Source organism: Nicotiana attenuata, unplaced genomic scaffold (genome assembly GCF_001879085.1).
Source record: "Nicotiana attenuata strain UT unplaced genomic scaffold, NIATTr2, whole genome shotgun sequence".
NCBI classification, from domain to species: Eukaryota; Viridiplantae; Streptophyta; class Magnoliopsida; order Solanales; family Solanaceae; genus Nicotiana; species Nicotiana attenuata.
The window spans coordinates 466,701-492,516 of NW_017670551.1; the positions used below are offsets into that span (position 1 = coordinate 466,701).

The window sequence follows — 25,816 nt, forward strand, 5'->3', positions numbered from 1 at the left end:
GTTATGTGCTATGTTGGTTCCGATTTGAGGCGTGTGGTGAATCAGTTCTGGTTACGGAGATTGGGCCCGAGGATGGCTCGAGTAAAGGAAATTTTGACTAAGGAAAGGTTATGTGCTGCAGTGTCAGAAGTGCCAATGAGGCGCTGGTTGTTCGGTTCTGTTGATCGGGTTAAGTGCAGTATGAATAGAGTGAATGACTCTCGAAAATGGCTCTAGTGTGTTCAAGATGCTTCATGCAGCAAGAGGGAGTATCAAGTTGAAAATGAATCGGAAGGAAATTTAGATAGACGGAGTAGCTTGATAGTAGACCGAGTCGGTATGGTAAGGATATGATTAATTCCTTGTGCGTGTTCGAGGAAATGAGTTCTTTCAAGAATTTTGCAGCGATGCTCTTAGGTTTTGATGGCTTTCTTAGCTCGATCGAGTTAGAAGGATTTAGTCCTGACAAGTCGGATTTGTGCAAGGGGAACACAGAGAGTTCTTGACGGTTTTTGCCGTAGTTTGGAGATGTATATTTTCTATGGGCATGCGGAGCATGGGATGTATAGTGATTTTTCTTCTAGATGGGACCAATGGGAAGTTCTTGGCTAGTGGAGTGCGTAGTGATCTGTGGTTCGGAAGGGAGACGAAGTTCTCATGTTATCCTAGGACGGTACGGTATATGCGGTATGTTGTGAGGATCGAGGTTTGAATGTGTAAAGTTTCGGTTCAGTTCTGAAAGGAAGTTCATGAAATTCTTAGGCAGCACGGGCAATTTCAGATGATTAAGGAAGTGGTATTGCTAATTGGGGTGAATTGACAAGGGTATATGTTTCAGAAAAGACAATGTGATTAAGTTGATGGAACTTCGGTAGTATTGCGGCACTTTCTTGTCGGATCGGCTGCTGATATTCGAGTCTGCTTGGCAGCACAGAAGAATCGTAGAGTATGTCTCATGGAAAGATTGAGTCTAAAGGTGAGATGTGTATGCGAGTGGCGGAATTGGGATCAGATATGGCAATTCGTGTACCTTATGGACTTGGAGACTGCAAGTTCTCATACACAGGTTAGCTTGTAATTATGGATGGCAAATATGGGTAAGTTAGTCAGATGTTAGTATGTGCTATGATTCAGTCGTTGTGAACCTTCGAAGGATTATTTATCCGTTGTGGGTAACTAGAACTGATGTGTGGTCCATTGGTAGACCTATATGAATATGTGTCCGGCATCGAGATGGTTTTGTTGACTTCGAGTTGTTGTTGGCGAAGGATGTATTGATTCGGTTGTTTCGAGCTATTAGCAGTTAGGGGGATCTATGAGTTGTCTTTCAGTGTTGTGAGACGTTACGATCTGTTGGTTATAGGCACCATGGTGCGGTTCTATCGGAATTTCATAATGGAAGTCCAGCGGGAAGAGTAATTGGGAGTTGCTCGGTGAATGGCGTATCAGGTATGTTCTATCGGGTTTGCGTGGTGTATGTCGATTGTTTCACCGTGGGCGTAATGATTGCTTTGGTTCCAGACATCAGATTGTGCGTAGTTGTCAATTTCGAGCATAGTGACTTGAGGTGTCCCATGTGGAGCAGTGTTTAGATAGGATCGTGCATTGCCGCGAAGCTATGTGGAGATATGATCTTGCGGGATAGATTCGTGTGTTCTATTCTATGATGTGAGACGGGTTCCCAGCCTTGTGTTGTGGTGGTACTGGTGAGCTTGAGGTACAGCTTTTTCATTTGAATCATTTTCATGATTTGAGTATGTCCGGACCGTTGCTTAGTGGTGCGCGTATTGTGCTAGTTGTGGCTTAGGCCTCTATTGATGTGTCATGTCACCAGAGTGGTGTGTTGGGTTAGAGGAGATCGCTGGGATCATTAATGAATACGATCGGATTCGATTTCTTGTTGGAAGGATAATATCGAGGTTCGGCTCAGAAATCTGCTGAGGTATTAGCCAAAAGGGAAGTGGCTTCATGAATGGTTGATCTAAGAAATGGTGATGGCTTACTGCGTGTTTTAGTTATCAGTTGCAGTATATGTATAAGTGTTGGAATGAAACTTTAGTTGAAAAGAGGTTTTCTACCGGTAATCAGGCATAGTGTGCAGCTGCTGTGAATGGGAGTTATCGCTACAGGTGTTTGAGTTATGCAGTATATCAGGTAATTGCACCTGAGGTTACAGGTATAGGTTATTACAGCTGGTTCGGGCTTATTCTGAATATAGATGTGAGGTTCTGATCGTGTGTATGATTTCGGAAATGGAAATGTGGTTCTATGATTTATGAGCTAGATTTGGTTGTGAAATTTCAGTTGCAATGTAATCGGGCCTATATGAGATAGGGTGACATGGGATCAGCCCCGGGTATATGCATGGCAAAGTTATTTGGTTATGCTAAAACTGCTTGGTAATATTAGCTATTTTGAAAAGGCAATTGGGTTGGTTGGCTGGCCTTGTCTTCACGAGAGGCGCCATCACGACCGGGCCGGTTGGGGTCGTGACAGTGTGATTCAGTATTCCAGTATTATGTAACTCAGTGTGATCCAGTATTCCAGTATCATGTAACTCAGTGTGATTCAGTATTTCATTATCATGTATTGCAGTTTGATTCTCAGTTCCTGAATGTTGAACACCTGTATTTGGGCCTGAGGCCGCAGTTTATGCTTTATGCATCTTTGGGCCTGAGGCCGCAGTTTATGCTTTATGCATTTTGGACATGAGGTTGCAGTTATGTATACGTATACTTGGGCCCGAGATCGCAGTTGTGCACACACACACACACACACACACACACACACACACACACATATATTGGGCCTGAGGCCGCAGTTTATTTGTTCAGATAAACAAGTTGTTCATCATTCAGAAGAGGGAGTATTCATATCCTTACTTCCTTTGTTCAGTTCAATTATTACTTACCATTTCAGTTATCAGTTATCATTTCAGTCACCGGTTATCAGTTCAGTTATCAGTTATCTGTTAAGTTATCAGTTACCAGTTATCATTTCAGTATTAGTTTCAATAGTTATCATTTCAGTTATCAATTTTAAATTCTCAGTTATCAGCTTGGTTTCAGTTTCAACATTTATAATTCTTTCTTTCAGGTTCTTTACATACCAGTGCAATTCAAATGTACTGACGTCCCTTTTGCCCGGGGCCTGCATCTCATGATGCAGGTAGTGATTTACAGGTTGATGATTCAGAGTGCTAGGATTCTCGTATCATCTACTTGGTGATCCCCAGTTCTTCCAGGGGAATTATCATTACCTTACAGTCTTCAGTATTTTCAGACAGTCAGTGTTTTTAGTACTTCGTTACAGGCTTCATAGACTAGAGTAACAGTTAGACAGAGTCTCAGGCTTTTCATGTTAAGCAATGTTAGCTACATATATGTTTTAGACTTGTTTTAGTATTTATGTAATTTGATTTATATCATCCAGGCTTTCAGTATATCATTATGTGTTAGTTTATCTTCCGCATTCAGTATGTTATGATATCACATGTTGATTCAACCAGCCAGTTGGTTCGCTCGATCACATGTAGTTAGGCACCGAGTGCCGTGTTACGTCCAGGCCCATGTTCGGGGCGTGACAGAGCCTTCATTTTGTTGTTAATCATGTTAATGATTACCTGAGAATCAGACTCGATAATTACATTAAAAAAAACCGCGCTTAAACACAATTTCAACCATGTAGCATGGCCTTTGCCTCTGCAAAATTATTGGTGCATTGGCCATAATACTCAGCAAAAGCAACAATAAAGGATCCCTGATGATCTCTAATAACACCACCACCTCCAGCACTTCCTGGGTTTCTTTTACAGCAGCCATCAATGTTCAGCTTTAGCCAGCCAAAATCAAGTTTGCACCACTTAATCAGCTGGCTACTAATTAGCTATTTTGCATTCTCCACCGCTATGCATATATCATTCCAACGCAAGGGGAATTGTACTATAGAAATTAGCTGTTTAGTAGCATAATCATGGACCTGCAAATCTGCATAATTATAGCTCTTCTGGACATATGTAAGTTCTCAAATCTGGCTGCACACCTACTTTTCCATATCTCCCAGCATACAATGGATAGTAGACGTTGTAGGATCACTGCATGGATTCCATTCTTTGCCTTAGTTAGCCACCAAGACATGATCAATTGCCTAATGTCTCCTTGTCTTATTGTAATACCACAACTCTGAGCAAAAAAGGACCACACCTGTTTTGCAATATAACTCTCACAAAATAGGTGCATGATGGTCTCTTCCTCGTGACTATTACGATACGAGCACTTTGATGGTAAGATCAATCTGAATCTCTTGAGGCCTTCATCCGTTGGGATTCTATTCTATAGCATTCTTAGCATGAAGAAAGAAATTTTGAAAGGAAGTTTCTTCTACCAATTCATGGTAGTAGTGAAAGAAGTATTCTTCCGTCTCCTTAACATCTGCCAAGCAGAATAGCAAATGAAGTCTCCCTTAGATTCAATCATCCATATTGGCTTATCCTCCCTTCCAATATTGATACCAATCTCCAAAATGTCATTAACAATATTGTGAGGGAGGACATTCCTGAGCTTATTGGAATTCCACTTCCCATCCTCAAAGGAATAGTTCACCTGGAGTTTCCTAGGGGCATTATGGAATTGGATGAACTTGGCCAGGGCTCCCTTACCAGACCAATTATCCCACCAGAAGGATATCCTACCTACCCCAATCTTCCAAAGGATATGTTTTTCAGCATCTTCTTTGATCTCCATTAACCTTTTCCAGTTGTGAGATTGGCCGTAGGACCACTTCCTGGCAACAAGATGTAGCCTTTTACAATACTTCGCACTCAAAAAATCATTCAAGAGACTTTGATTAGTTCTGAAGTTCCACCATGCCTTAGCAGAGAAGACATTTGCAAAATCCGATAGTGATCTAAAGCCAGCCCCACCTTCAAGAATAGGGAAACAGAGATCACTCTATTTTTTCCGGTGGAATTTATTTTTGATATTATCCTTTCTCCAGAAAAAATTAGCTATGGTCTTCTCTATATGTTAAAGAACAATTTTAAGAGGATAAAGAACAGAAAGCAAGTGAAGAGGAAGAGATTGCAATACTGATTTAATGAGCATTGCTTTCCCACCATAAGATAGGAGCTTCCCTTGCCATCCTTGCAGTCTATTGGAAACTTTAGCTACCATGTTGATAAAGTGAACTACTTTTTTCCTGCCCAAGTATATGGGACACCCCAAGTACTGCATCGGGAAATGAAGTTGAGAAAAACTAGTAATATCCTCCACTTTATTGAGCTCAGATTGAGGGAAGTTTGTTGACACATAGAAACAGATTTACTCTTGTTGATCTTCTGTCCTGAGATGATTTCATATGACTCCAGTTTATTCATCTTCATCTTCAACGATGTTGGATCTCCAGAGGAAAATAAAATGGTGTCATCCGCATAACATAAGTTAATAATCAAGGGCCCTCTTCTCTCAGATGAATATGGAATAAAACCTTCTTCAGGTAGTCTGTTCATCATTCTGGATAATAACTCTGCTCCAATGACAAATAATAATGGGGAAAGAGTATCCCCTTGTTTAATACCCCTGCTAGATTTGAAGAAACCTTGTTGTGAACCATTTAGGTTGATTGAATACCAGATATTCGAGATTAGCCTCCAATCTCTATCAATTCATACTTCGGAAAATCCCATTTGCCTCAAAACCTGGCATAAGTAGTTCCAATCGACTTTATCATATGCCTTGGCCATATCCAATTTCATGACAACATTTCTAAGCTGTGGAGACTGATTAATGTTGTGCACCATTTCCTGAGTGAGCATGATATTCTCAGTTATAGACCTTCCTTTGATAAAACAAGTCTAATATGGAGAGATCAATTTCTTCATAGAGGCCATGTCTCTGGTTCATAAGTGTGAAAATAATCTTGCTAGAGAAGTTGCTTAGACTGATTGGTCTTAGCTCAGTGAATCGTTGGGGATTCTCCACCTTTGGAATCATGATAAGGCATGTGAAGTAAAAGATCTTGGTAAAGAAGTACCTGCAAAAATGTCAAGTATCATGAGTAGTAAATCCTCCTATATTATCTCCCAACATGATTTTAGAATTTTCTAAAGACCCCATCAGGTCCAAGTGCACTGTGTGTGCTCATAGAGAAGATGATCTCTTTCAATTCATTAATAGAAGGTGGTGCTACCAGTTTTTTGTTATCCTCCTGATTAACAATCCTTGGAATGCAGCTCATAATAGAAAAGTCCTTCTAGGTGTTCTCCTTTATGAATTGCTTCTCGAAAAACTTTATAGCCTCATCAGCAATACACTGATTTCCTTCAATTCAGTTGCCATTATCATCTTGCATTCTAGATAGAGTTAACCTCCTCTTATTGCCCTTGACTACAGAGTAAAAGAATCTGGTGTTGACTTCTCCTTCCACAAACCACTTGATTTCAGATTTTTGTCTCCAAAAAGCCTCTTCCTTCTTGAATGCCCTTATCAGTTCAGCATTACTTTGATTAAGGAAAACTCTATTAGCTTCTGATTTGTCATTGGTAGATTGAAGTTCCAACACTACAATCTTATCCTCTAAGGATTTTACAGGTGTAAAAATATTCCCAACAAAGGTTATGGACCACTGTGAAAGCATTTTGCAGGTATTTTTATGTTTTAAATGGAACTTCCAGAGTGGTGAACCAGAGACATCAATACTCCAAGCTTGCTCAACAATATCCATGAAACCAGGTTCTTCTATCCAGAAATCCAAGAACCTAAAATACGTAACATAATCATCATTATTATAGTTAGCAGAGATCAAAATAGGAGAGTGATCAGACCCAGTTCTAATCAAATGGTTAACACTGGTATTGGCAAAGAGATTCAGTCACTTATGATTCAAGAGAACCCTATCTAATCTTTGCCAAACTCTCCTCTCTGGAACCCAGCCATTACGCCATGTAAAGCTTGACCCAGTGTACCCAGCATCCACTTACTCACAATCCATAATGCATTGTATGAAATACATGCTCTTTGACATTCTATGTGGGGTACCTTCTGTGAGCACGTGATTTTTGCCACGCTTAAATTATTCCTACAAAATTCATTAGAATTAGGATTTTTTTATTTGAACTTTAGGAATTAATTGCATGATTTTGTGGTAATTGTTTGCATTTTTGTTTGTGCATTAGTGAAAAATACAAAAATACTTGACATTTGCACTTAGGGTTTAATTTTGCATTTTAGGATTAATTAGTAATAAAGAAAATAACAAAAATAGTTCAATTCGCATTTTTAATTTTGATTTTTGATTTTTAGTAGTGTTTCGTTTGAATTTATTTGGTGTTAATTAGTCTAGGATTAGTTGAGTATTAGGAGTTAATTTAGATTTTACTTGAATATTAGGAATTAATTTGGATTTTTAGGAATTAATTAAAATGAATAATTGAATTGAAAGATAGAAGTTTGGGTTGTTCAGATTTAATTAAACCAGGCCCAATAGATCCCCCTTTAAATCCGCACAACCCAGGCCCAAAATGCCTTAGCCCAGTCCGGCTCAGAGACGCCAAAACGACGTCGTATTGCCTAAATCAATCTCAACCATCGAGGTTGATTAATCCAACGGATGGGAAGCCCCCATCATTAACTATATAATTGTCTGAACCCAGCCCCACCCCCTCAGACCCCCTATCCCTCGCTTCTCTCATCAACATCAGAGAACCCTTCATCTCTCCGTCGCCTACCACCACACGCCGCCGGCCGGAAATCGCCACCGCTGGCGGCGGTTGTTCGATGAACCTAAAATTTACACCACGGATTCCCCATGACCTCCTCTTTCCAAACCCCAAACTTCCATGGCTCGAATCACACCCAATCTTCTCGAATATTCGAGTCTGTTGCCGCCACCTCCGCTGCCCACGGCGCCGCCGCCCCAAATTATACCAAATTTATACTCCACAACCCCCAGGCCGCTCTAAGCTCCATTCTCATGTTTACTGCACAAGAATCCTAACTGAAGTCCTTTAATTTCACATCTAGGGTTCGAATTTTCTGGGCCAGGGCCAAATTCATTTGCACAAGCATCCTTTGCGTATCACTTGTCCATACAGGAGCGTTTGAGTCTAATAGTGAGTTTCCCCCCTATTCTTCTCTTGTTGTGTTTCTTTCTTCTTCTGCTCTCCTCCTTTTGCTTCCTGTGATTTGATCTTGCTTTGGTAGTTGTTGTTAATTAGTTAGTTGTTGTTTGAATGCATATAGATATTAACTCAGTAAGCTTTTTCGTTTATTTATGTTTTGACTTTTAGTTTTGGATTCCGTATATGTTCCAATAATTGTTTTGGCCTAAGGGTTATTTGCAACTAGACACCAAACTATGGAATTATGAAAGATAATTACCAATTAAACTGACTTAAACTAATTAACACTAGCTAGCAACAATCATAAGGGATTGGAATTCAAACAGGACTTCAAACAGGATCGATTAATGAATCAAAGACAGATAGAAACAGATTCGAAACAAAATTAAACTAGAATCTAAAATAATGACGCAGGATTAAACAAAATTAGTTAACCCTAGTTAATAATTGTTTGGATATAGCTGTACTAGGCTAGTAATTTCAGCATGAGTTCAAGGGCAATTTAGGTACTTAGAGTGGCACAAAAATGCTGTAGGTTAAAATAGAATACCCTAGACTCTTCTAGAATAGGGCCTTAGTGTACATTTCGATAGTTTAGTGGCCATAACTTGAGCAACAAGTCAGAACATTAGGGATTATTGAATAAATCTGAAATAAAAGAGGGGGAAAAGGTGTGAGTGGGATCTAGAAGCTTCCCCTGAAGTTTGCCTATAAAAGGCAGCCTACCTTCCTTCTTTTCCAAGTTTGGGAGATCAGAAAAATTCCCAAAGGTTTGAAAATCTGAAAAATCCCTAAAAATCTCTAAAGTTTTTTTTGAAGGCTAAAAATTTGAAATTCAAATTCAAAACCAAAACTGAAATCTGAGAGTAGAAAGTTCATTCTAGATCATAGGTATTCTGAAAATCAGCAAAAATAGCAGAAAATCTCATAAAAATACTGTTCTATTAGTTGTTTTCAGTCTTCATCTTCAATACCATTTCTGAGCATTCTAAGGTGTAAAAGTGAGTCGAATTTGGATTTGAAATCAAATTTGGGGTCTACTTGCCTGCTGATAGTCAACTGGATTCGATTTGAGATTTGAATCTCCTTTTATTGGTCTTCAAAATAATTTCTCTTCCACTCCTTTGCTGCTGGTTGTCATTTGCTGCTGCTGACTTCTTCTCCTTCTTATTACATTCTAATTTCCAAGTACACATCCTGTATCTCTCAGATTTTGGAATGGAATGAAGTGATGCATGTTCTTCTTATGTTGAATTCCTTATTGAATTGTAATTAATTTCAGCACTCTATCATATCTTAGTATGTAATTGACTAAGGACTGTTTAGAATTGGAGGTTCATGACTGAAGTTAGCTTGTCAGTATTATGGTTGCTAGCATTACAATACTCGCGTGAAAGAGCTTATCATAGTTATTACGAATGTTGTGAATCATTTTCAGACTTGTATGAGTGATAAAATATGATATTAGCTGTAGCTTAATAACTTTAGTTTGGTTATTATGTCAATTTAAGGTCTGCGTTTAGATTAAGATGCTATTTGGACTGTAGAAATTATATTTCAGATTTAAGAGTATACTATTAGTTATGATATGGATAATGTTTAGCTATTCTGTCAATTTGAAGTTCTAACTCGAAAGAAGTAATAGTTCTAGAAAATAGGTTCAAAATAATTTTACATTTTCGTTCAATTCTAGTATCTCATGTTGGAGTCGAAATGGCCTAGTAAATGAATGCTAATCATGTTAATTCAATCGCTGAGTACATCAAATGTTCATAGGAGTTCAGTACTTCAGAATTACATTGGTAGTTATCAAACTTGAATTCAGTTTTATCCAAATCAATAAATCCAAATGTTTGAAGCTTGGGCTTGCCTATAGGCCCAGGGCTGATAGTCTATATCTATTGCTTGGGCCTCAACATCATTCATGCATGGCCCAGTTCCAGTCCTACTTATCTTTTAATTGGGCTTGCGTCGAGGCCAAGGCTAGTAGCAGTCCATAGGACAAATTGATTTCGCTTTCCCTCTGTTGAATCACATNTTGTGGATTTTTGTGGCATTTTTCGTTAATTGTTTGCATATTGTCTGCGCATGTTTATTTCATTTGAGTAATGAAAAATACAAAAATACTTGACATTTGCACTTAGGGTTTAATTTTGCATTTTTTAGGATTAATTAGTAGTAAAGAAAATAACAAAACTAGTTCAATTCGTATTTTTAATTTTGGTTTTTGATTTTTAGTAGTGTTTCGTTTGAATTTATTTGGTGTTAATTAGTCTAGGATTAGTTGAGTATTAGGAGTTAATTTAGATTTTTACTTGAATATTAGGAATTAATTTGGATTTTTAGGAATTAATTAAAATGAATAATTGAATTGAAAGATAGAAGTTTGGGTTGTTCAGATTTAATTCAACCAGGCCCAATAGATACCCCTTTAAATCCGCACAACCCAGGCCCAAAACGCCTTAGCCCAGTCCGGCTCAGAGACGCCAAAACGACGTCGTATTGCCCAAATCAATGTCAACCATCGAGGTTGATTAATCCAACGGATGGGAAGCCCCCATCATTAACTATATAATTGTCTGAACCCAACCCCACCCCCCTCAGACCCCCTACCCCTCGCTTCTCTCATCAACATCAGAGAACCCTTCATCTCTCCGTCGCCTACCACCACACGCTGCCGGCCGGAAATTGCCTCCGCCGGCGGCGATCGTCCGATGAACCTAAAATTTACACCACGGATTCCCCATGACCTCCTCTTTCCAAACCCCAAACTTCCATGGCTCGAATCACACCCAATCTTCTCGAATATTCGAGTCTGTTGCCGCCGCCTCCGCCGCCCACGGCGGCGCCGCCCCAAATCATACCAAATTTACACTCCACAACTCCCAGGCCGCTCTAAGCTCCATTCTCATGTTTACTGCACAAGAATCCTAACCGAAATCCTTCAATTTCACATCTAGGGTTTGAGTCTAATAGTGAGTTTTCCCCTATTCTTCTCTTGTTGTATTTCTTTCTTCTTCTGCTCTCCTCCTTTTGCTTCCTGTGATTTGATCTTGCTTTGGTAGTTGTTGTTAATTAGTTAGTTGTTGTTTGAATGCATATAGATATTAACTCAGTAAGCTTTTTCATTTATTTCTATTTTGATTCTTAGTTTTGGATTCCGTATATGTTCCAATAATTGTTTTGTAGGTTAATTCTGTTTCATTTTGTTTAATCATGCGTCGGTATTTTAGATTCTAGTTTAATTTTTGTTTCGAATTTGTTTCTATCTGTCTTTGATTCATTAATCGATCCTGTTTGAAGTCCTGTTTGAATTCCAATCCCTTATGATTGTTGCTAGCTAGTGTTAATTAGTTTAAGTCATTTTAATTGGTAATTATCTTTCATAATTCCATAGTTTGGTGTCTGGTTGCGAATAACCCTTAGGCTTAGTTTAGTTAACCCTAGTTAAATAATTATTTGGAAATAGCTGTACTAGGCTAGTAATTTCAGCATGAGTTCAAGGGCAATTTAGGTACTTAGAGTGGCACAAAAATGCTGTAGGTTAAAATAGAATACCCTAGACTCTTCTAGAATAGGGCCTTAGTGTACATTTCGATAGTTTAGTGGCCATAACTTGAGCAACAAGTCAGAACATTAGGGATTATTGAATAAAATCTGAAATAAAAGAGGGAAAAAAGGTGTGAGTGAGATCTAGAAGCTTCCCCCTGAAGTTTGCCTATAAAAGGCAGCTTACCTTCCTTCTTTTCCAGGTTTTGGAGATCAGAAAAAATTCCCAAAGGTCTGAAAATCTGAAAAAATCCCTAAAAATCTCTCAAAGTTTTTGAAGGCTGAAAATTTGAAATTCAAATTCAAAACCAAAACTGAAATTTGAGAGTAGATAGTTCATTCTAGATCATAGGTATTCGGAAAAATCAGCAAAAATAGCAGAAAATCTCATAAAAAATACTGTTCTATTAGTTTCTTTTTAGTCTTCAGCTTCAATACCATTTCTGAGCATTCTAAGGTATAAAAGTGAGTCGAATTTGGATTTGAAATCAAATTTGGGGTCTATTTGCCTGCTGATAGTCAACTGGATTCGATTTGAGATTTGAATCTCCTTTTATTGGTCTTCAAAATAATTTCTCTTCCACTCCTTTGCTGCTGGCTGTCATTTGCTGCTGCTGACTTATTCTTCTTCTTATTACATTCTAATTTCCAGGTACACATATCTCTCAGATTCTGGAATGGAATGAAGTGATGCATGTTCTTCTTATGTTGAATTCCTTATTGAATTGTAATTAATTTTAGCACTCTATCATATCTTAGTATGTAATTGACTAAGGACTATTTAGAATAGGAGGTTCATGACTGAAGTTAGCTTGTCAGCATTATTGTTGCTAGCATTACAATACTCGCGTGAAAGAGCTTATCATAGTTATTACGAATGTTGTGAATCATTTTCAGACTTGTATGAGTGATATAACTTTAGTTTGGTTATTATGTCAATTTAAGGTCTGCGTTTAGATTAAGATGCTATTTGGACTGTAGAAATTATATTTCAGATTTAAGAGTATACTATTAGTTATGATATGGATAATGTTTAGCTATTCCGTCAATTTGAAGTTCTAACTCGAAAGAAGTAATAGTTCTAGAAAATAGGTTCAAAATGATTTTACATTTTCGTCCAATTCTAGTATCTCATGTTGGAGTCGAAATGGCCTAGTAAATGAATGCTAATCATGTTAATTCAATCGCTGAGTACATCAAATGTTCATAGGAGTTCAGTACTTCAGAATTACATTGGTAGTTATCAAACTTGAATTCAGTTTTATCCAAATCAATAAATCCAAATGTTTGAAGCTTGGGCTTGCCTATAGGCCCAGGGCTGATAGTCTATATCTATTTCTTGGGCCTCAACATCATTCATGCATGGCCCAGTTCCAGTCCTACTTATCTTTTAATTGGGCTTGCGTCGAGGCCCAAGGCTAGTAGCAGTCCATAGGACAAATTGATTTCGCTTTCCCTCTGTTGAATCACATTCGAAACTCAATGCTGAAGACTTGAATTCGTTTAAAGTTTGCGGGCTTAATTTTGTAACACAGGTTTTGGGCCTTCCAAGCTAGGTAGCATATTTGAATTAAGAGGCTCTCCTCTTGTTCAAGTGTGGACCTGAGTTTGAGACCCGAATTCCTTGAATGCTTTCTGATAATAGTCAGTTGACAATGCTAATTAATTCTAAGCTCTTTAAAGATAAACCCGATAGAAAATCCTAGTATGCTCTAGGTTGGCCTTTAAATAAAAATGAGATGAGCCTCGCCAAACGAAACACATAAATTGCGGGGCCCTCTTTAAATGCTTAATTAAAATACTCAGAATCCGGGGCGTGCCGTTTAGCAAATTTCACGGTCCCCCGCAAAGTAATAACACGTTAGTCGTTTTAGGCGCGCTTTTAATAATTTTACCTTCCTAAATACGGGTGTGCATTTCATGCGACCCAAATCCAAATCCCAAAACGTTGAATAAGAGGTGTCAAGGATCCGGGTGCATTTCATGTGACATGATCCAAAAACACCTCTTAAACGACATTCACTTTCTTAAAAATTTCAATTAAAAGTGGTTAAACAATTTTTAAAAGTGCACTATAGGATGACATGTATTAAAATCAGACTTTAGCCAAATATAGCAGTTGAGCGACCGTGCTAGAACCACGGAACTCGGGAGTGCCTAACCCCTTCTCCCGGGTTAACATAATTCCTTACCGGATTTCTGGTTCGCGACTGTTAAACAGAGTCAAACCTTTTCCTCGATTCGGGATTCAAACTGGTGACTTGGGACACCATAAATCTCCCAAGTGGCGACTCTGAATTTTCAATAAACAAAGAATCCTGTTTCGATTGTCCTTTAATTGAAAAAACTCCTTTTATTACACTCCTTTTGGGGTGTAGTAAGCGAAAAAGGAGGTGTGACAGCAACGACCGCTTAGTCCTTTTTATAAGGCATAGTTGGGCGTGATCAAATTTTGGTTCCGTTGCCGGGGAACTAACGGTGTAGCTGTAGGTGTACATATTGCTAGGTTACAAGTTTGAACTTTTATTTTTGTTTTGTTGTATTTGATTTTTTTATTTTTTTATTTTTGTTTTACTTGTTAATTGAGAAACATGGCATCCAGGAATTATGGGAATTTTGATATTGGTAGTTCTGCTTTTAATCCTCCTTATGCATATTGTGAAGAAAACCACCCATGGCAAAATTATCAAAATATTCCCGAGAGCGAGTTATGTGCACCAACTCAATCTTATGTGTGGAATGTGTGTGATATGTGTGGTGGTCAAGATGGTCACTTTCAGGGTTGTGCTTATATTTCTTATCTTCCCCCAACCCCTTACTATGATGGTTCTACTTTTTCTTGTGAGGATAACAGGAACAAAGAACCTAGGGAAGCTGACCTAAAGGAGATCAATGATACGTTAAAGTGCCTTCTGGAACAAAATAATGAAAAACAATTGCAGATAGAAAGGCAAGAGGCAACTATTCGCAACTTGGCGGCTCAAGTGAGTCAAGTGGTTGAAGCTTTTAATACTCAGCAAGCCAATTTTGGGGATAGGAGCCAAGAAGAGCGTGAATTTGAGGTGCTAATTGAGGAGGTCAGAGTAGAACATCAACANACTTTACATAAAAACTAATTAAAAGCGGTTAAACAATTCTAAAATTGCACAATAGGATAACATGTATTAAAATCAGACTTTAGCCAAATATAGCAGTTGAGCGACCGTGCTAGAACCACGGAACTTGGGAGTGCCTAACCCCTTCTCCCGGGTTAACAGAATTCCTTACCCGGATTTCTGGTTCGCGACTGTTAAACAGAGTCAAACCCTTTCCTCGATTCGGGATTCAAACCGGTGACTTGGGACACCATAAATCTCCCAAGTGGCGACTCTGAATCTCTTAATAAACGAGTCCCGTTTCGATTGTCCTTTAATTGGAAAACTCCTTTTTATTATACCCTTTCGGGGGTGTAGTAAGCGGAAAAAGGAGGTGTGACAGTTGTTGTTGCTGTTATCCTATTTTTTTGATATATTAATTTTATATATATTATATTTATATAAAATTATAAGTTAATTTTATTATTATTATAATTGTATAAAAAGAAATATAACCATTATTTAAAAATAAAAAATGCAAATGTAAGATATCTAAGTTGCTAAAATTGAAAAGTGAAAAATAAAATTTAAAAAAGAAAATTAACAATACATAAAATAAAAATATATTTTAATTAAAGTAAATCAAAGGAGGATACATTAAAATTGAAATCACATTAAAAAACGTAAAATATAAGTTCAGTAATCTCGTATGTCATTTCCAGGTGTACCAAAATTACCAAAAAACTGAGAGAACGGGTAGAAGATTGTTGTGTTTGTGGTTGTTGAAATTATTTACTTCTTTTATCGATTATTCGTTTCTGTTCTTGTCGCAAAAATTCACGAAGATTTGGATCGTCAATGGAATTCAAGTTCGTCAATAAAAATTTATTTTTTTCTCTGTATTCTTTTTGCCTCGAAGCTTCTTGAGTTACTTGACTTTTCCATCGCCTCAACAAGCCGGCTATTTTCCGATTGGATCATTTTCATGTAATCTTCATCAATTTTTCTCTTCAATTTTGCTTTTTTACCCTAATAGGTCGTTGTGATGATGTGGCCTCACCTGCAACATCCTCATTTAAATTTAGTGAAAATGATGACAAGTTAGGAGACGATACCAACGGTGAAGATGGAGTAGGAGCCTTAGACTCCGATGATACATAAGTAGAGCCATGCTTTCTTGCTTTTGTTCTTCCAAAATCAACATCGCTAAACTTCTCAAAATCTTCCATCATATCCCAGACATAATCTAATTTAAAGCCTTTTTTAAAGTTCGGGTCTTGCATAATTAAAGTTTTTGCTTGTGCAATCTGCAGCATTTAAGTAAAAGTAAGATAAACAATAAGCAAATATATATAAATATAGTATAATCAAGTAACTAAAAAAAATCCTTACAATATCTTTTTCGGAAGCACCACTTGGATGTTGCAACATTTCCAAGAATATCAAAATATGTTACAGCATTTCCAAGAATATCAAAATAATTATCCTACGAGAGTTGGCTCCATTCCAGGTCACTTGGTAAACCATCGAGATCGGGAAGGTGCTGATAATAATTTATTTCTCGATTATTTTTCGGATAATCCACGCTTTAATGAGGGTATGTTTCGTCGTCGATTTCGAATGTCCCGAAATTTATTCCTTTGAATTGTTGATGCAATTAAAGGTCATGATATGTACTTCGAACAACGCGTTGATGCGATGGGTAGATTTGGATTATCCACTCTACAAAAAATTACAGCCGTGTTTAGAATGTTGGCATATAGTTTGCCAGCAGATGCCACTGATGAATATGTCAAAATTGAAGAGTCAACTGCAATTGAAAGCATGAAGAGATTTTGTCGAGCTGTCGTAGAGGTTTTTGGTGATCAGTATTTGAGATCACCAACAGCTAACTATGTTGCAAGGCTTCTGTACATCGGTGAACAACGTGGTTTTCCAGGAATGCTAGGCAGTTTAGATTGCATGCATGGAGATGGAAAAATTGTTCAACAGCATGGGCTGGACAATATGCAGGTCGTAGTGGATCCCCAACAATTATTCTTGAAGCTGTAGCTGATTACGACCTTTGGATATGGCATGCATATTTTGGTATGCCCGACACCAACAATGACATTAATGTTTTAAAATCATCACATTTATTCTCCAATCTCGCTAATGGTATTGCTCCTCCAGCGCGTTATGTTATTCAAGGAAAAGAATATGACATCGGTTATTATTTAGCTAACGGTATATATCCAAAATGGTCTACTTTTGTGCAAACTATTCGGGAGCCACGTTCAGCAAAGAAGAGATATTTTACAATGAAACAAGAATCATGTCGAAAAGATGTTGAACGCGCATTCAAAGTTTTGCAATCTCGTTTTGCAATTGTTGCAGGTCCGTCACGTTTTTGGAGAAAAGAGGTGCTACGTGATATAATGACCACATGTATTATACTGCACAAAATGATAATTGAGGACGAGCGTGATCTTAATGCACCAATTGAAGGTGCACGTGAATGTCCAGCTCCTACGGTAGAAATGGCAGTAGACGAAGATCACCGATTTGAACAATTTTTAGCTCGACACAAAAAATTAAGGATAAAGATGTGCATTTCGCACTTCGTAATGCATTAATCGAGCATTTATGGGAGAATAGAGGCGAAAATTGAATATTTATGTGGTACTTAAATTAAATTTGACTATGATGTAATATTTATTTAATTATCTTTTATCAATGATTTCACTTTTAGTTGATTTATCCTTTAAAATAATTTTGTAATAAATGATTATATAAGTGGTGAATGTGAATTATATATGATGAATATGTAAAAAAGAAAAAAGATAGAATTAGTTTGAAGGAAATAAAAAATGAAATTTAAATAGAAGATAATAATATAATATAGAAGAGAGAAGAAATATTCTTTTTTAGTTTAAAAAATGGTGTAATGGTTGGAGTAAATTTGGTGTTACACCATTATGATGTGAAATTTGGTGTTAGGGTCGGAGATGGTCTAAAAAAGATAAAAAAAATCATTAAAGTGGACGGGAGAAAGTATTAACAGATCAGGAAACTAAATAAAATTGAGAATTAAGCGGAGTTAATAAAATTTGTTCAATAGAATATTTGTTTAAAATATCTTTAGTTACCCTTGATGAGGATAGAGTCGAATTTACTCCAAACAGTAAATAATGTGCGTTGCACAACCTTTGGACGAATCTATGCACTGATTTTGACGTTTGTAAGAAAGCAACTACTTCAGGTTTCAAAATCCAATGACTCCACAATATTGGAAAAACACACATGTTCCCTTCATAGATTTCACACTTCCTATATGTAAAAAAAAAAGATATACTCAGATATCTGTGAAAATTCTCTATTCTGTTATTTGGGTCGTTTTCAGTGTTGTTATAGTGCACTGGTAGGATATCGGACATCCCATTTTCTTCGACTGTGTAACTTCAAGATTGGGTGAAATTCTCATGCTTTTTATCATTGCAGTGCCATGATAAAAGTTCTATGGGATATGTCTTTACAATTGGATTCACTTCAATGGTCCTCTGTTAAAAGTGGGTTTTGGCTTGGAAGCACAAATTCTATATTATCCACAAGAAAATCGAGCATTTTGTGACTTTTGGTACCTGGGGTTTCAGATAATGCTTTTTGGGGTTTTTTTTTTTTTTTTTTGGCCATTTGGTTGTGTGTTTCAGAAAGTGTTAGAAATTTGCAGCTGAGTTCTAAACCAAACTCTCGAGTAAAGTGCAAACCAACATATTTTTGAGTGAATTTCCCTAAAGATTCAATCTTGTTTTTTTGTTTCAAAATCTTTGGTGTTTAGTATGGAGAGTGCACTGCAATTGCTATATGTATTTGTGGATACAAAATTGTAGAAGCAATTTAGTGCATATTAGGGGAATCTTGATTTGAGAAATCATTTAGAGCAAGTAGTAGAGTTCTTGGACTGCTGATACATCATTGATGTATGCAGATTTTGATTACTATATAGTAAATGGTGTGAATTTATTTATCTTTTGGTGGTGGTGAGATGTCAATTGTTTCACCTCCTCCAACTCCAAGTTCTACATCATCATTTGCAGCTCCACCAACTGCCTTTAGTTCACCATCTGAGCTTTCTTCTCCAGCACCTACATCTCAGCCCAATGATAACTCATCATCTATTGCATCTCCTCCCCCTAGCACCTTACCCCCACAATCTGCTCCTCCAATAAATGCAACTTCTCCACCTATAGCATCAGCACCACTGCCTCAATCACCTCCTCCAACAAATATAACATTGCCTCCTCCTGCCTCATCTCCATCTCCAATCACTTCACCAACACCTCCTGTAGAATCTGCTCCTCCAATTAGTCCTCCACCTCTTCCTTCGTCGCCTCCATCTACACCTTCTAGTCCACCTCCAACTTCTAGTCCGCCGCCTAGTTCATCACCACCTCCATCATCCAGCACACCAAGTAGTCCACCACTACCTCAACCCCAACCAACTACTCCTGCAAGTTCACCTCCATCACCATCGACACGTCCCCCTGCATTGTCACCTCCTCATTCATCAACACTTCCTCCTGCATTGTCACCTCCAGCACCTGTGCAAAATCCAAAAACTCCTCCAGCACCACGATCACCGGGGAATCCATCTCGTGAACCTCCTAAAAGCTCATCGCATTCACCACCTTCATCCAAGACGCCTCCGAATTCACCTCCATCTAAGCCACCACAAAGTAGTCCAGATTCCCCAGCCTTAGTCCCTGCAAAAAATTCACCCCCTTCACCAGCTTCTTTACCTCCTAGTAACTCAGCATCCTCTAGTTCCCCACCTACAGACTCATCATTACCAACACCTACAGCACAATTGTCACCACCTCAAACATCCAATGGTGCACAACCTTCTTTTACCCCTCCTTTACCATCATTTCCTTCAGGTGATGCTACTGCGTCCAGAAACAATTCGACAGATAGATCAAAGGCTGCAGGGGATGGAGGCATTGGTACTGGAGGGAGCGTTGCAATTGGCATTATACTTGTGCTTCTGTTGCTTGGTATTATTGGAGCTGCGGGATGGTGCATATGGAAACGAAAGAAAAAGGATTCAGGCCTGAGTGATGGTGGTTATATCTTGCCAACAACTCTGGTCTCCTCTCCAAAGTCAGGTAACATTTGGATACGGTCATATCATATTTGTAGTATGTCTATCAATGTTTCAGATGCTGCAAGCACCATTTATGTAAATTTTTGTCATTCAGATCTTTCACATGAAATTTGAGTAGATGTATGTGCAAATTCCCTTCAGGTTCTGCCTCGTTAAAGGTTCGAGAATGGACTCATGTAATTGGAAATGGAACTGGCTCAAATATTGTCAACTCTCCAGGAAATCCTGGTGGATTAGGCCATTCAAAACCATGGTTTACTTATCAAGAACTACGTGAGGCTACAAATGAATTTTCTGAGCAGAATCTATTGGGTGAGGGTGGATTTGGTTCTGTATACAAGGGATGCCTAGCAGATGGGAGAGATGTAGCAGTAAAGAAGCTTAATATTGGTGGGAGCCAGGGGGAGCGTGAGTTCAGAGCTGAAGTTGAAATCATTAGTCGGGTACATCATAGACACTTGGTTTCACTCGTAGGTTATTGCATTTATGAGAGTGGAAGGCTCCTTGTTTATGACTATGTCCCCAACGACACCCTTTACTTCCATCTTCATGGTAAATATGGATCTTTTTAGATTTCAACAATCATTTTTGGCATTAGGTCACTAAAACTAGCTCTTAATACTTGCAATTACAATATCACAGGGCAAGGGAGACCTGTTCTGGATTGGCCAACACGTGTTAAGATTGCTGTTGGTGCAGCCCGTGGAATAGCTTATCTGCATGAAGATTGTAATTACTGTTCTCTTCTTTTGCCTTATGATCTATCCTTGTTTTGTTCACTTCATTTCTTCTCAGGGTGAACAAGATAAAAGTGAACCTCCCTCACTTCCCCTCTCCCCCACTAAGGAAAAGGCAAAGAGAAATGAGAAGTTAAATACTAAATAACATTCCTGGTTTCTCCTTTAGATTCTATTCCTATTCATCATAACTTATGATGGCCTAATGATACATGACTCCTATTACTTCACCTGAATTTATGTTGAACAGCTATGTTATGTCTATATGCTCTCTTTTGGACCAAGAAATCAGATTCTTGAGTCAAGGACATCTTAATCTACTAGCAAGCATAAGGTCTCCTTGAAAACACTGTCTATATATTTCAGTTGAAAGTGATAACATCAGGTTTTCCAGTAGTACTGTAGTAGTGCGCATGTTTCTCTTTTGGACTTGCCAATATTCACTCCTTACCAATCAGCTGAACACAATTTAAGGCATCACAATCTATGTTGAGAAATTACTAAAATATTTTTAACAATCTTGAGCAGCATGAATGCAAATGCAAGCAATGTCATTCTTCCTCCTTATAACAAAGTTGGACTGCAGTCAATAATGAATTCTATTTTATACTTTTAAAAGAAGAAATGTGTTGAACAGACTAGGGAAAATTACCATAATGGTGTGATATGTGTTTACGTATTCCCTTTGTTCTTGTTTCTTGACCTACTGTTCTCCTTTAGCTAACGGAGAATTGCTGAAAGATGACATGAATATTAAAAAAATTGTAGTTTGACTGTTTGAGGGAATCTTTTTCTTTATCACTATAACATGAAGTTTTCCCAAAATTCAGTCTTTGAGGCGAAATTATTCTGTTCACTCTTTTAAGTATAGATTTCTAATAAGATATTTGATTCTTGGTTTTTTCTTTCTGGTTTATTCATTTCTTTTGGTGCTGTTGGCAGGCTGCCCTCGTATCATCCACAGAGATATCAAGTCTTCTAATATTCTTTTGGATAATAACTTTGAGGCTCAGGTATGTCTAATTCCTCAAACTCCTTTATTTTACATTGTTTTTCTTGCAGACTACCTTTTACATTTAATTCCCTTTACGTAGGTTTCTGATTTTGGATTAGCTAAATTAGCTCAGGATGCAAAAAGTCATGTTACGACGCGTGTTATGGGTACATTTGGGTAGGTTTCTCTTCCAACACTGATCAAATAGAGCTTACGAAAATGTACTGCCATGCTAATTCATGCCCATTCTAACTTCTTGGTTTGGACTTAGATACATGGCCCCTGAATATGCATCCAGTGGAAAGCTGACTGAAAAATCCGATGTATATTCCTTTGGAGTTGTGCTTCTGGAGCTAATTACTGGACGGAAGCCTGTGGATGCATCTCAGCCTTTGGGGGAAGAAAGTCTCGTTGAGTGGGTATGTTTGTAGCTGATCTATCTTTCTTTTCCTCTAAGTCCATAGTGACATGAGATCTCTTTCATTAGCATTTATACACCTTTTATGAGAAATTGAATCAGAATTTTGTAGTTCCTCCTCCTCCTCAAAAATTTTTGTAGCTCCTCCTGTCAATTTCCTCGCTGCATGAATTTGATAGCTGATGTTTGAAAAAACCCACTATAATTACTGTACAGTAGGCCTCTAGTTGCAGCTCTAGGAAAGTTCCATTTCTTTGGTTTGACCAGGCCAATGTCCTAAGTATGAGATTGATGTGCTTCAAGTTCTGAAACATTAACATCTATATATAAAGGATCTGTATAATTGATTAATAGGGCCTAAATCATGTATCCTGGAATGACATAAATCAGGTTAATTTTAGTCTCTAAGGTCAAAAATTGAAGCAGGTATCAAATGCAAATACCTGAAGTTATGGACTGCTCTAATATCCCTTGCTGAGTTAGGGGATAGCAAGAAAATGTGGAAGATTGGTTGATGTTTTTAGGTATCAGGTGCTGGAACTTCATTCTGATTCGTCTGGAGCGACATCACACAATGGGAGAAGGAATATCAGTTTAGTTGTTTGAGCACTAGTAAGACTAGACAGATAGGCTTACATGTTACAGAAAAATTTCCATAACTTTTAAGGCTTCATTTTGACTCCAAATACATAATTTGTTGTTTTGCACTTTTTGAATTTATGTTTTCAACATCAAGCTTATCCTCGTTGCACATTGCTATTGATCTGTTTTAATCCTGTTGGTTTAGATATGATTTTGAAATACTTTGAACTAATGCATTTCTGTCTTGTATGATCAACCTTTTAACTTGGAATAAGGGTTTAACTGTTATAAGTCTTAGTTCAGGAGAATTTTAGATCAACATATTCATTTGTGACCCTCAGCTTCTTTAATTGTACTAGCTTAGCTCTAGTTCCGTGTGGCATCCGTAGAATAAAGAAGATGTGACATAACTGCGGCTAAATACATTCATTTATTTATTTTCCAATCAACTATATGTTAATGATGTTCTAGAACTGTGTAATTTGTGGAGCTCTTGGATGTGATAAGTATGATGACTGGCCCAAAAGTATGTCTTTATCTTGAAAATAATATGACAATTGGACAAGCATGTTGTGAATTAATCGAATAATTGAAATCTATGAGTGATAACAGTTGTTTCATTGCTATATATTATGGGGACTTGTATATGGCATTTAGCACCAAAAGAGCATGTGAAAGTCCTGTTATATAAGAAGTCCTAACAATATACTCTTAAGTCAATTTGTTATTTGAGTATTTCCTTTGCAATGAATGTTCTGTTTACTGGAATCTGATTAAGCAGACCTTTTACTTTGATTCTCCCCTTGGAGGATTTTGTTCATTTCTCTTGCTGTGATACAATCATACAATGGTCTGATTTGGATTCCATGGGGCTGAGAATTATGTATGACCTGCCAATCCTGTAATACCAATCTTTTCTGCACCTGAAACATTGAGGTCTTGTTGCTTTTGCAACATTCAAACAGCACCACAAAGTTGTCTGCTTAAATTTTATCGCAACTATCTCATGTTACCAAAATCATAGATCTTAAGACAAGTCTAAACTTGAAATTCAACTATCATTAAATTGAGCATTGGAAAACCAACAACCAATAACAGTAGCAACAGAAAACTTTTATGCCTTGTCATTATGTTGAGCAGGAGACTTACACTAACTGTGCTTTTATTTTATCACTTCCAGGCCCGACCTTTACTTAGTCATGCGCTTGAGAAAGAGGAATTTGATCAGTTGGCAGATCCTCGCCTTGAGAAGAACTATGTTGACAGTGAGATGTTTCGAATGATTGAGGTCGCTGCAGCTTGTGTGCGTCATTCAGCTGCAAAGAGACCAGGGATGGGACAGGTAACTTCTTTTCCTTTACTGGAAAGCAATGCACAAACAACCTTAAGTCTTTTTAACTGAAATGGCATTTATATTCTCATCATGTTTGTGCGTTCGCAGATCATCAGAGCTTTTGATAGTATGCTTATGTCTGATCTGACAAACGGGATGAAAGTAGGTGAAAGTGCAATATATAACTCTGCGGAGCAATCTGCACAAATAAGATTGTTTCGGAGGATGGCATTTGCTAGTCAAGATTTTAATTCAGATTTTTCCAGTCAAGACACCCATTATAGTAGAGAGTTGACTGAACATGGTTAGGGGATATACTGCAGAGCGAAATTGCTTGCTGAAGCAAGTAGATGATGAATCTGTTAATATATCAAAGGCAGCTCAGCTGAGTTCTTGATTAAATTTTGTAAGTAGGTTCCGTTTAATGCTGGCATACATGTAGCCTACTGCAATTTTTTCTGTAACTAACATGTCATCTCCAACCATTTTTTTGAAACTATTATTCTTTCGAGAGTGAGTTCATTTCCTCTCTTGTCCAAAAAGGTTGCACCCCCGTGCCTTCGGAAACATTTGAAATTGGAATGATACAGAGAGATTAGCATGGTACCTACGCAAGGATGACATACACAAATTGAGAAATGGTCCCCTTCTCCTTCTCCCTTGCTGCTTCCGAAATCAACTTTCTCTTGGAAACAAAATAGTAAAGCGAAAACAAAACCAAAAAACAAGTTATGAGTGATGGATCTGCAATAGCTTTGGATAAGGTTCAACTTGAAGGATTTCATTTCAATAAATGCAATAGTTTTTGGATGGTGTTTCTATGGTTGAAAAGCATGGTGTACAGAAGAACAAGAAGTTGATTATGATGTGTTTGGTCGTCACTTGATGCAAGTCTTTTCTTTTTCTTTTTTGCTTGGACTTGATACAAGTCTTCGGCTCTTTTATTTTTATGCATCTAGTTGGAGAAGCACACGGGCCCGATTAATCCAAATTCACGTCATATAGGGCCCATTAAAAAAAGGAAGACTTTCTATTTTATCTCCGGAATCTGAAACTTTTAGTTAAGGACGGAGATTAGTCAGCACAACCCAGTAATATCCCACACCGTGAGTCTGGGGAGGGTAGTGTGTACGTAGACCTTACCCGTACCTTGTGAGGATAGAGAGGTTGTTTCCAATAGACACTCGGCTCAGGAAAGTATAAGCACCACATTAATGAAAAATATAGACAAGAAGGGACAGTACCAAGAAGCCATATAAAAGCAGAATAAAAACAACCAAATAGTAAGGTGATCAACAATGAAAGAAAACAACGGTTAGTCATCAAAACCTCTACCAACAGAAAGCGAGAGTGCGTGCCAATACTACTTCTATGAACACTCTAGACTACCTACTCTACTAACCTAATCCTCGACCTCCATACCTTCCTATCAAGGGTCATGTCCTCGGTCAGCTGAAGTTGCGCCATGTCTTGCCTAATCACCTCTCCCCACTTGTTCTTTGGCCTACCTCTACCTCTCCGTAGTACCTCCAATGTCAACCTCTCACACCTCCTCACCGAGGCGTCTGTGCTCCTCCTCCTCACATGACCAAACCACTTAAGTCGTGCTTCCCGCATCTTGTCCTCAATAGGGGCCACACCCACCTTGTCGCGAATAACCTCATTTCTGATCCTATCTAACCTGGTGTGCCCGCATGTCCATCTCAACATCCTCATATCTGCTACTTTCATCTTCTAGATATGAGCGATCTTGACTGGCCAATACTCAGCTCCATACAACATCGTTGGTCTGACTATCACTCTGTAGAACTTGCCTTTAAGTTTCGGTGGCACCTTCTTTGCACATAAAACACCGGAAGCGAATCTCCATTTCATCCATCCCGCCCCAATA

At 38.0% G+C, this 25,816-nt stretch overlaps 1 protein-coding gene and 1 pseudogene across 1 annotated transcript; both read left to right on the top strand.

Moving 5' to 3' along the window:
* Nucleotides 1-16,167: 16,167 nt before the first annotated feature.
* On the top strand, nt 16,168-17,351 carry LOC109240858 (annotated as a pseudogene).
* Nucleotides 17,352-17,870: 519 nt separating this feature from the next.
* Nucleotides 17,871-24,808, top strand: LOC109240861 (proline-rich receptor-like protein kinase PERK9). The gene is made up of 8 exons (XM_019407544.1): nt 17,871-19,862; nt 20,003-20,413; nt 20,504-20,590; nt 21,541-21,611; nt 21,693-21,769; nt 21,864-22,011; nt 23,773-23,934; nt 24,034-24,808. The coding sequence occupies exons 1-8, from the start codon at nt 18,743-18,745 to the stop codon at nt 24,232-24,234; spliced, it is 2,277 nt and encodes a 758-aa protein (XP_019263089.1). The 5' UTR covers nt 17,871-18,742; the 3' UTR covers nt 24,235-24,808.
* The last annotated feature ends 1,008 nt before the right edge of the window (nt 24,809-25,816 follow it).